At 39.2% G+C, this 12,500-nt stretch overlaps 1 protein-coding gene across 4 annotated transcripts in view; it reads right to left on the bottom strand.

Moving 5' to 3' along the window:
* The window catches only part of LOC138032771 (cytochrome P450 4V2-like), a 20,004-nt gene extending 8,710 nt beyond the window's left edge, over positions 1 to 11,294 (bottom strand). For 3 of the 4 annotated variants that reach the window (XR_011128452.1, XM_068880494.1, XM_068880492.1), the window contains exons 1-9: positions 10,915 to 11,294; positions 9,881 to 9,996; positions 8,808 to 8,880; positions 7,031 to 7,043; positions 6,448 to 6,568; positions 4,381 to 4,450; positions 3,743 to 3,812; positions 2,567 to 2,693; positions 1 to 161 (exon numbers count right to left, since the gene is read on the bottom strand). The exon at positions 1 to 161 is cut by the window's left edge and continues 40 nt beyond it. Coding sequence is in view for 3 of the 4 variants with exons in the window: in XM_068880494.1 (XP_068736595.1) it covers positions 1 to 161; positions 2,567 to 2,693; positions 3,743 to 3,812; positions 4,381 to 4,450; positions 6,448 to 6,568; positions 7,031 to 7,043; positions 8,808 to 8,880; positions 9,881 to 9,996; positions 10,915 to 11,089 (926 nt within the window). In the remaining variant the exon portion in view is untranslated. Of the gene's footprint in view, positions 162 to 2,566; positions 2,694 to 3,742; positions 3,813 to 4,380; positions 4,451 to 6,447; positions 6,569 to 7,030; positions 7,044 to 8,807; positions 8,881 to 9,409; positions 9,447 to 9,880; positions 9,997 to 10,914 lie in introns of all 4 variants that reach the window. The other variant, XM_068880493.1, reaches the window with a different exon arrangement.
* Between the last annotated feature and the right edge of the window lie 1,206 nt (positions 11,295 to 12,500).

The raw sequence follows: 12,500 nt of genomic DNA, 5'->3' as shown, positions 1-12,500 counted from the left end.
CGCGAGATTTCTCCGTTATCGTATGCTTCCAGCAGTAGATCAAGGAAAGCCAAACGTTTCTTTCTCGTAAATATATTACCCTCATCGTTGTCTTTTTCTTCGTTGTTCATCTGTGGTGGCGGTGTTTTCGCTGCTCTTTCAGCGATTCGTTCGTCGATTACCTAATGACAGATGTACTCTCTTCAAGAGGTCTTTTGGGAACTTAGAAAGCTATTTAACTTGTGCTTCGCTTAGATTTCGCCGCATGCCACAGTCCTATCGCTCTAGGAATTTGCATTGCTATTCCATCTACATTGACATGTCCAAGAATTAGTCAGATCCCAAAGGTCAGTAGGTCATACTTTGCCATGTTACTCAAACAAAAGGCAAAAACAGGGTTGTGACATCACATCTGGTAAGGGGTGGTACCTTAGAAAGAACTCTCGCAGTTTACGTGGAAAACGACTTCAAGTAAAAAAAAATAGGCACGCATTGCGTACGTGTGATAGTGCAGTGACTTGACACAGTGCTTTATGCCATAACTGTCAACTTTCCAAGAGATTCAAGTTGTCTTTGCGTAATATGTAGCTAAAATTGTACACGATCTTGTTTTAGTATCGTAAATCATTATGGTGCTATGGTAGATGTCTCAAGAAAATAGCCCCCTGTAGTTGCTAGTAAAATATTAAAAGCAGCCTTGCATACAGCGGCTGCGCCCGCAGTACGAGCGGCAGTCAACCTTAGCTGTCCTAACGAAACGACACGATAATAGCAATATTCTTCAAAGCTAACAAAAATAAAGGCAATGCTAAAGTTGCCTTGGCCTCTTCTCAAAAATAAGTTGGGGTTTCCGGGTTGAATTTGACGAGGAACAGCATATTTTAGTCAAAATAACACTATTACCCTACCTGGCGACACTCCACGAACTACGAGCGAGTTGCCATGCCAGAAGCCGGTAATCCATTTTTGACGCCAAACTGAAAGCTTGAAGTCACAGAATGTTTCATATTTTTCACCTTTTACAGCGGCATGGTTTTGGAAATTGTAAGACCCTTTTCCTGAATATTTAATGCCATCTCCAGTGAGATAAATGGCCTTATTTCAATGCTATTCCAGTTAACTTTCATTGAAGTCAGGACACTAAAGTTTTTCTCGTCTGCTGAATCCCGATTGGTCAATTTAAATTTCAGGCGCGCCAGCCGTATGCAAGGAGAAAGATTGAAGAAAATAAAAGGGAATCGAGAAAGATTGGCTTGAAGGCTGACATGAAGTTGCTTCAACTTCTTTTTCACAGCAAGTTTAAGCATGTACTCTAAGCGTCTGACAGCTTTTCACGAAACAAGTTCACTAAAGTTTTTATCCCTGTCCAGCGGGGTTAGTATCTGCATGGGAGACTTCAAAATATAAGACTCCCTGTCAGAAGCATAGGAGGGGAAATTCTATCAAAAATGCGAATGAAGCAAGGTACAGATTTTGTTGGCCTGCTTTATGCAAACAAATATTGACGCAAAAGTAAATATAATTATTGACACACAGTTTTTAGGAAGAGCAGAAGAAAGTTCTTAGGAAGTGTCGATCGAGAATAAAAAATTGCCATCAGGAAAAAACGATGATTTATGACAACAAAACAACATAAATTTTGTGCTGCAAATATAAAAAGTTACCATTAATTTTTCTCTTGTACTTTTGGTTGCACAAGTGAATCGCAAAATCGAAATTGACATCGATTTCAGCGGCCGCCCGTGATCAAACTACCTTGCGTGTTACCCCCAATTCAAGAAACAAAGGATACATCTGTGGCAAAATGACGGCAAGACACTGGGTTTTTGTTCTTGTTAGTTTTTTTTTTCTATTAACTGTTACTAAGAAATGACAAGAAATGTTCGAATACAACACAAAGGTGATAATCGTCTAACTTTCGAGGTTGACCATTGTTTCTACTAAGTCAAAAAATCACTCTCCTAGACGAGGTTATTTATCACCTGGTAATTCCATCGTTATCGAAATTAAAAGTTGCTTTATTATTCATCTGTGTCAGAAATTCACGCCGATTTTTGGGGCTCCTTTGTTGAAATTCAAGCTCGCTTCCAATAGACCTGTTTATTTTCGTGACTTATGCACGCGCTGCGCACCTATTTGCCACCACGGACTTACACTCACTCACTCACTTACTCTTACAACTCGGTGACATAGTGTGTAGTGCACTTGTAAAGAGCACTTCCACAAAAAAACATTCAAAGTAGCCAATTGAATGAAGATTTCATTGTTAATAAACGTTTCACTGATCGATTCGCAGACGATACAGTTGCGCGAAAGCCAGACCAAGGCCTTGGGGAAAGGAGGAAGTAATACGGAGACAGCGAGGATTTTCTCGCCCACTTCACCTCCTCCCCTCTCCCCTTGCGTTGTCTTTTAACTTCTGTCCATCTTTCGCGCGGTCGTTACATTGGAAAAGTGGACTCAAAAGACACCAAACACCCTGCTTTTCAGGCTGCAGTTGAGAGACAAGTCCGTTTTTCTTTCTTGATAATATCACCCCAACTATGTGACGACAAAATAGTTACACAAGATAGTTAATCAAACCTACCTTGTTTGTGAAGTCATGAAGAATTTTAAGACACTTGTTATGTTCTCTTCCAGAGGGCATTAGAAAGTACAGAAAATCGTTCCACAACCATGGCGACCTCTGACGCAACTGCACCAATTCACTGATCCTGAAACATTAATGTCAAATTTAAATTCATTGATTGAACTACTTCACCTAAAGTCTTGCGACTCCCCATCACTTTGACTGACTCAGAGACTCTCAGGAACAAGTCAGAACCTTTGACGTCCGCAATCAGCGAAGCCGAATGGCTAAGCCACTGGAGCAGCTTTTAGAAGTTCCAAGCTTCAAGTCCAGCTGTGATGGCTAACTTAAATAGACCTATTGAGATTCGTTAAGGGTTAGGGTTAGGTGAACTATCTAGCTTCCCTACAATCAGCGGGGATTCATAGACTTAGATCTGTTTTTTCCTATCACTGGTTCTTAAAAGACGCTCTTAAAATTGAGCCTATAACTGGAGGGGTGGGGTTACAAGGTGCCCGCCGAGGGTCACAAGTTTATCAGTATCTAGTTGACTGGCACGTGTTACCCTCGTAAAACAAGGACCTTTTATGAGTCCATACGATCAGTCTTTACAAATGGTTACATGAACACATTCAAGTGTGACGAGTTTAAAAGGCGGGAACTTACAGCACATGACATTTCATGGAAAGCAAAGCACTTAAACTTAAAGCTCTCAAAGAAGGATCCCTATGAGTAGAGTAACGTAAGAATGAAAAGGAATGGTGCCAGTTAAACTCATTACTTCAGCGAACGACAAATTTCCCATAAGACCAACAAATGACGGAAAGATATAAATTTTAGGTCATAGTTAATAGACAGGACCTCTACTAGAGCCGTAGGTGTTTCAAAAACTTTTGAATTGGATGCCTGGGCTGGCAGTCACTCTTGTCTTTAGGAAAGGTTTGAGTGAAAATCAAGGCAGAGTAGCCGGCCGCAAAAGGCAAATTTCTGACAACATAGAGGGCGGTATAATAGCGCCAGGGACCGGCTTCTAATGAAACCCCTCTTCAGTAGAGGGGGCATCTTTTTAGTAGACGGATATGATGTTAACCCATTCATTCACGAGTAAACTCATCTGGCCTTTATAGACAGAGTTAATCTGCAAATGTCGCCCTTCGGATGGAAAGACTTAACTATGCTCAGGTTCAATATTACCTTACAACAGCGCTGACGTATTGGGAATTAGCATTTTCTTGTGCGTTTGGTGATGAGCCCATTGACGTAACTAGAAGGCGTAGAGAGAAAATGAATTCAGTGCTGATAGAGATTTCTTTGGCTTTGGTTGGAATTGCCGAGTGAGAGGTGTTCCGTTACCATCCCTGAAATACAGTAGACATTTGCCCAAAACAACTGATTTTAAAGGGCCCCTACTCCGTGTATATAGAATGTCCCAGTATTATAAGAGATTTCCGGGAAAGAAATCGCCGAGAAATAAGCCTGGAGTTAAACATATGGCAAGTTTCAAAAGTAGATGAAATGGTCAAAATGTGAATTATCAGAGATTTTGGTTGGGAGGCAGTGTGGCCCAGTGGTTAAAGCGCTTGTCTTGAGATCCGGGGATACCGGGTTCAAGACCCGCTCTGACTACTCGCTGAATTTGATCCTGGTAGTCTCTGGTTCAACTTCCCAGCTGCACTTGTAAATAGCCAACTGGTTTGCCTCCAGCCAGTTGGGATTCTTAAAAGTTGTTGTTATTCTGTTCTGACGTTTCGTTGTGTTTCATTGGCCCTGAAAAGCGCCTATGGGGAAAGGTCAATTAAGTATGTATTGTATTGTATTGTATCAAGACTTACGGCATATTGTATCCAAGGCACAACGAGAGATGAAAGGCATAATGTTGAAGACACCTTGGTGGACTCTCTTCTGTTGAGAATAAGTAGAAAAAACAAATAATATGGATTTCTGGAACCCATGTAGTAGTCCTTACATGGAAGGAGACGCAGTGGCTTCCGTGTCGAAGAGGGCATTACCAAAACATTAAACAGCGAATCGAAACGTCTCAAACACCAAAACAAACAAGACTTCAAGTTGTATCCAGATTGCGAATCGAGCGACACCCACGACTCAACAGGACCAAGATCTGCTGAATTTGTTTCCTTGTGAGTTTCGGTGTTCGAGAAACTGAAAAAAGAAGAAAAAATAGCTGTTTCCGTGTTTCGTGGTTTCGTAATGGCTTGTCGAACGCCGTCAAGAAACTTGCGACAAGGACAAATACGCTGGTCTGTCTATACAGAGAGACAATGCTTCCAAATCGCTTTTCTTGTTCACTAGAGATATTTCATTCGAAGGAGTACATTAAAGAACTACGATATGCTAAGGGTGGAAGAGGTTTATCTGGATTGGCGCTGACACCGCTCGAGCAACGGAAACTACCAAACAGCAGGAGGGTACACTTGTTTCAAGAAAGCTTACCTTTAATCCTGAGTTGAGTCCGATACATCTATCTGTATATCTATCTCTGTTTATCTCTTAGTAAAGCTGTTTTAAATAACGGTTATTTTGTGCAAGCACGCACGGGTTAAGCACGTGACGCTTTGAGACGTGGAGGCAACCGAAAAAGAACATTTCCGCTTGCAAGAACAGTGGTGTCTCCCAGATTTTTAACCTAATCATCAAAAATGGAGAAAATATACTTAACAATATAAATGTGGTTGTAGATGACTTAAAAGAGAAAACAGCTCACTTCCGGTTGTCACCTAGGAGCGGAAGTCTCTTTCTTGCGTTCACTGGGCTGAAGAGTGTCTGCCATGAGTAAATTGATCAAAACGCCGCCCAGGACCTTGGACGGCACTGTTCACAACGCATGCCTCGTGATATGTTTGCTGACTTTGACTTGAACAGACTTAACTGATTAGAGTGTAATGTGAAATGCTAGTTTTGTACCCCATATGAACCATGTGAGCGTTAGCCCTACTAATGGAAATGGGCCCACACAAGGACAGAGAAAAACTCTGACCAGGGTGGGAATTAAACCCACGAACTTCGGGTTAGATCACCGCTGCTCTACCGACTGAGCTACAAGGTCAGACAGGAGCAAGCCGTGGGAACTGAAGATGTTAAAGTCATGGCAATGAACATGTACAATTAGTACAAGGAACGGTTACGTTTTTGTTACAAACGTTGGCCGTGTAGCACTTTATATTTCAACAGACTTAACTGATTAGAGTGTAATGTGAAGTGCTAGTGTTGTACCCCATATGAACCATGTGAGCGTTAGCCCTACTAATGGAAATGGGCCCACACAAGGACAGAGAAAAACTCTGACCAGGGTGGGAATTGTACTTGCACTTGTTCATGTTCATTGCTGTGACTTTAACATCTCCAGTTCCCACGGCCTGCTCCCGTCTGACCTTGTAGCTCAGTCGATCGGTAGAGCAGCGGTGATCCAACTCGTGGTTTCAATTCCCACCCTGAACAGAGTTTTTCTCTGTCCTTGTGTGGGCCCATTTCCATTAGTAGGGCTAACGCTCACATGGTTCATATGGGTTACAAAACTAGCACTTCACATTACACTCTAATCAGTTAAGTCTGTTGAAATATAAAACGCTACACGGCGAACGTAACCCTTCCTTGACTTTGACTTGAGCGTACTGTGCCTCGCGCATTCCTTTACAGTAATTCCGCTGTTGTTAAGTGAGGATTCGGTAGCTAAGTAAACTCCGCGCATGATCAACACAGTGAGCTTCGATCCGTGGCAGAGGTCTCTTTCGTCTGCTCAGTGAACAAATAACGAAAGAGACCTCTGCTCTCAGCAAATTCCGGTTGCCGTCCGCGTCTCAAAAAAAACATTTCCCTCCCGAGTGCTACAACGGAGTAAAAAAAGATCAAACCATTATAGATAGCACTTCCATAAACATCACCTTAAGGCATGAGACCATTATCGCTGCTTGTTCTTCAAACACTTCAATAAAATCGTTCAAAATTCGAAAATGAAATGTTGGTGTTATCTGGCGTCGCCTTGTCTTCCATTTTGATCCATCACTGCAACGAATATTTTGCTTTCATTTAAAAACAGGCACATACATGTACATCCCAGCCTCTTCATATGTAAAGTCAATCTTGGTAAAATGCATCTCAAACGCTAAAGAACGGCAAGAAAACAACAGCTAAAAAGACCTTTTACATACTATTGTTTGGAAAAGGCAACTTTGTTAAAGTCTTTGGAAAATTATCAAAATATTTTTTTAAGGATACCCACTGAGCCTGGGTTCCCTGTGGTTGCATTCTGTCGACAGAACTGGTAAGTAGTGTTTTGTCCAATGGAACAACAATAGGAGCTGGCAATGTTGTAATTGCTAAAAAATTGACAACGGAAATAACTGTCGTGCTTAAAAGATTTTGAACAAAGCTAAAGAATGTAAATTAAAGAATATCAAAGGTTGTAATGATAATTGTCTTTATAATATACATTGTTGATTGACTGCAAATGGCATGAAAATATACCTGGTTAATAATCCTTTATTTGCATCAAATTGATATCCAGCGACAAGGTTTAAACAGGAGTAAACATGAAAAAATACAAATAAATAAATTACCTCGAACATGTATAAAATATGAGGTTTAGGTGTCACATAACTACATGTACAGCTGTAAATGTAAAAATCATTAAGCTTGTAATCTATTGACTCTTCTAATACACCGGTATATATGTGATTTTATACTCTGAAACATTGGTTTCATAATAGTAAGACAAAGATAATCAAATGATAATGGTAATTAATAATAATAATAATAATAATATTATTATTATTATTATTATTATTATTATTATTATTATTATTATTATTATTATTATTATTATTATTGAAAACAATGCAGTGCGCAAAAAAGAAAAATAGCTAAACGTGGTCAAAGACATGAGAAGTAACTACAGATTTGTTAAATTTGTAAACCTTTCCTTGAGCTCCCTTGGTGTTTTCTACAACGAAAGCTCTACGTTCTTAGAAATCATTTATGACATTGGCATTGACAAAAAGCAACAACATTATATAATCCAAAAAATGATAAATCTAGCCATTAGAGCGAACATATTTTATCTTCTGTCATAGAAATAAGATTTGGGATAGCCCAGACTTAATAAAACGTTAATTTTTGTTTTTTTTTTTATTTGATTCATTTGTAAAATTGTTTATACCAGGTATATCACTCAATTTCAAGTAGCCCGTTGTTAATTGCCTATAAATGTAGAGAGATTTACAACTGTATTCAAAGACAAATAAAGATTTCATTATTATAGCTGGCAGAAACAGAAAGAAAAGCTGAAAGATGGTGCAGTAGAAGGGGTAACAAATGGTATAATCCGAGACTTGCCAAGACACGGAGACCCTTGTTTGCGAATCTAAGATCGAGACCAAAACATGCAAGACTTTGCACTGAAATAAATGCAATATAAACGAGACTTCGAGACTTTTCACAAGACTGTTGATATTTCGAGATCAGATGAAAAGTTTGCGAGTGCCAAGATTTTCAAGGTACCATTCACCACCCCTAGTAGAAAAACGCTCACGAAGATCATTGTGGTGTCTAGTGTCAAAAGAGGACTGAGAAAACTGAAATCTGAATAATTATTATTCATCTTTAATTAGCAACCCAGGACCAGGATCTATCATTGAACTTATACAAGAATAATGTAATGAGACACTAGAACACAGGTTCAAAATGCCCAATGAGCAGGAGGTATGGCGAGATGGTGCAGCACAAAGTGTATCACTGCAGCAGCTCAGTTGGTAGAGCAGGTGCAACACTGTCACCTCATGGGTTCGAATCCAGTTCAACCTTGGGGTTTTTTTGGGTTTCCTTTGCTACTGCTTAAGTTGCACAACTAAGTGCAATGATCTTAAAAGTTTTTATTTCAATAATTATTTAATGTTGTTGCTTGGGATTCAGTTTATTCCATGCCAGTTGAGGGGTGCGGAAAAGATAACAGTTACTGTAATAACATAGTTGCGATAATAATAGTGACGACAACAATGATGATGATAATATAGTCTCAGATTTTGGGAATATAAACCATTTCCCCTTCTCACAACCATTCGTCATAATAATCTGAGGCGAAAAAGAACCCACACAGTCACAAATTGGCAAGTAGTTCCTGGTGTTGTGCACTGCGGCCTTATAAGGAGTTCTCTCCAATGATTATGATGCATTGCTCTGTAATGTATTGTTCTCACTACTTGGGTTTAGTACAACTTACTCTTAAAAGAAAAAAACAACAACCAACCTGTGCCAAGCCACGGATGTAAAAATGTATACTCGCTTGATTTTCCTATATGTTTGGAGCTGTTAAGGAGGTCCTAATATAAAATAAAACTAGAGTCAATAATAATAATAATAATAATGATAAGAAGAAGAAGAAGAAGAAGAAGAAGAAGAAGAAAAAGAAGAAGAATACTTTTAATGCCAAATGAAACTAAGCATTGTGATAAATAAATAATATGTTATGACCACCAAATATTGACTTGTGTTTGTTGCAGTAAGGATAATAAATGGCAAACTTTACCTTTCTAACACTTAAAATGCAGGAAACAGTAGACTAAGCTAGTGTACACAAGTGTTCTGTGAGATTTGTTGCCTTTAAGGTGCAAATTACTATTCTTCTCCACGCTGTTTCTTGAAATCTCTTCAAAATTATTTGCAGTTACTAATGACGAGGTTGAGATGAATCACATTTTGAAAAAATTCACTCCTTTTTTTTTAACCACAAGCAACTCTGGAATTTTTCTTAATCTGCTCTCCTTTTAACTTTCGTCTATACATCTTCACCCTTTCAATTAGGGGTGACAATTTCACATATTACTCTAACACCAGCCAAATTTAATTTACCAGTGTCATTGTGAATGGCTGTGGTTCCTTAGGGGTACTGGAACAGTTGAGATTATGTAAAACAAAAGAAATAAAACACAGAAAACAAAGCAATTCCAAATAATTATAAAAGAGTAATCCCAAGTGACTAAAAATACAATGCTCTCCGGTAGCTGCAGACAGATCCAAATGAGTTTGGGGCTAAAGAGTCAACACAATTATATATGTGCTAATTCATTGTGTGCTGTTGTGTGCCGTCTCCCCCTTCCAAGGTGATTTACAGTACAAATCCACTTTTAAAATATCTACTCCGAAAAGGGTCATTTTGAGGACTCCTCTTCTCATAACTCCCCCATCACTTAATTTTGCAGAGTTAAAAAACATTAATTCTCAATAATATGCTGAAGTTCGGAGTTCTCCAGTCTGCAAACAACACAGATACCCTTAATCTGGTAGCTAATTCACTGTCGATAAGTAAAAAGTGTTATATACTTCAACCAGTTCTGGTTTAAACAGGAAAACAATAGGATGCGTAGCTCCAATCCAGAGACAAAATATTCCTTCCTTGCTGTACTGATTTGAAAATCCCAGGATTTGTGTGAGCAATTCTGAAACATTTTAATAAATGGAGAAGCTAAACATAATAATAACATATAATAACAAACATTATTATAAAGATTGTGTATCTGGATTTGACAGTTCTGCAACTTGTCCCATTGCCCCTGGGTGACACACTCGGCTATCGCCTCGTGTGCCACTTTTTTGTTCTTACCACATTTTGACGTCATCTGTGATCTATTACTGAACAGACGCACGGCAACATGGAATCTATTTTTTAAATAGATCGTACATAGGCTCCTAGTCTATAAAAATACTGTAACATACCATAATACTGTAACAGATAAGTGTGAGGATCACTTCTCTCTTTCGTCTGAAGACTTTTCTGCTTGTAAAACGTACTTAATTTACAAAATGAGGGGTGGTCCACAGGGGAGGTCCATGGACTGGGTCCATTAAGGTGTCCATGGACCAGGTCCACAGGGGTGGTCCATGGACCAGGGGTCCATGTTTTGTATATGTCCTTTGTTATTTTGCGGTTTTATAGTTTATGTCTTTTGTGCTGAATACTGCACATATGTATTACATGTACCGTTCATCGGACTGTCATTGGAGTTGAACATTTTGCTATAGCTAGTGCAGGTTTTTTCGTTTTGTTGGCTAGTTTCGCCGTTCAGAGAAAGTTATAATTTTAAACGGTTAAGTTGAGAACATAATTTTAATTGTATTGTATTTACAGATGTTTCAACACAAAATTATATCTATCCTTTTCAAAATCTTAGCGTCGGCTTTATTCTTAAAATATTTTTAACATTTCGCAAATTTCAGCCTTGATATTCTTATAAAATATATTCTTGTAAAAAAAACAGAGAGTGTACTTGTAGGTCTGATGTCAGGATCACAAGCAATCACATGATTCGTAAAGATTTACAGATGCCGACGTAATATAAACTTAAGTAAATATTTACCATCCGGCTCACGAGCAAGGTGTAAAGCGTTTCCAAGTAGCCAGTTTGGTTTTGGACCGGGCACCTTTCGAACGGTAGCTACGGCATGGAATTTTGCAAGGTGAACTGTGACTGCAATGACAAAGACCGCCAGCAGCAAGGAAGAAACAAGTGCTATCAAAAACACTAGCTCCATGGCATGGAATTCTCAGCTGACGAAGATCGTCAAGAGCTTCTTTTGAAGGTACGCTTACGATCTAGTCCTACAGGAAAAACGGATGATTTTCTTCGATCTGCTTGGACCAAAAAGCCACCTACTTCATTGTCACAAGTCAAGTAATACACCATTGAATGAAGGGGCAGTTTCTAAAGAAACTATGGTTTAGGGTTTAGTCACGTTTAGTCACCTTTAGGTCACGCTAAAGGTAACAGTCAAAACCTCCCCAGTCTCACTCTCCCTTTTCATCATCGCTCCACACCTTTTACTTGACAAACTCTAAAATAAGGCAGTTTTGCTTTCAACAAACTATCTCAAAAGTTTGCCCATCACTTCTCCTCACTTGATAATTAAGTGCAACTTTCAGAACAATATAACTTGCACTGCGCAATAAAAAATAAGATGCAAACAGCGGTGAAAAACATTATAAACAAGCGCATTGTTTAAATTTTAATATTTACTTGACGTTTCGTATACTTATTTTTTATAAAGCGAAAGATGGCCACAGAAACAGTGTAGTTGCATAGTAAGTAAACTTTTTCGACAACTGAGCCTCCGTGGCATTGACTCGGTTCATTTGCGCCTCTGTAATTCTATCACGCTGGGTGCAAGATGGTTCCAAGCCCACATGGTATAAAATTAAATTTGCACACATTTCTTCTCGCATAACGCACACATGGGCAGAAATTATTAACTGATCGGCATCCGTAAGTCGAGTTTTGCGCGGTGTCATAGAGAGGGCTTCTAAGGGGTAATTTAGATGGTGAATTTAGTCCCCGAAAAGGATAACTGATATATGACGCGATCTCTCTTCGTATCTAAGGGGACTGCCATTCTATATCGTTCAGCTGTTAGGTGATTGTGCTGGGATCGTAATGTTCCAAAGCGCACTGCACTTGCAAAGGAACAGATCATTTGGTTAGGCAAACAGATAACACTATTAAGCAGATAATACTGGTAAGCGATATGGGCCAGTAATGAATTGAAAGGGATCATGCAGTCACCCTTTTTTTTTTAAATAGGCCACATATAAGCGACACGCCAGTCCTGAGTTAGGTTACCACGGTCCAAAGTCTTCTGAAAACTATGCACCAGAGTTGGTTAAATAACTGGCGCCACTTCCTTAAGAATGATAGAATGATGCAAATTCCGACGACGGCTAGCACGTTCCCTGCTTGAGTCCGGCATGTCACCAGGCTTGATTACAAATCAGCTCAAGTTCTCCACAGGCAGGCACAACTTTAAAATTGGGCATCTTGTCATTCGAAGGTGGAATTTGAACTTATCTTGGCAATATCCTAGTACGATAACTTCAAAAAATGTATTTTTTTGCTTACTTTCGCCTAATAACGAGTACCAAAGCGCTTTTATGTAAAGGGTAACACTTGGC

This window comes from Montipora capricornis, chromosome 14, assembly GCF_036669925.1.
Source record: "Montipora capricornis isolate CH-2021 chromosome 14, ASM3666992v2, whole genome shotgun sequence".
Taxonomy (NCBI): Eukaryota; Metazoa; Cnidaria; class Anthozoa; order Scleractinia; family Acroporidae; genus Montipora; species Montipora capricornis.
The sequence above is the reverse complement of the archived record's forward strand: the minus strand, read 5'-3'. Positions and strand labels throughout refer to the sequence as shown.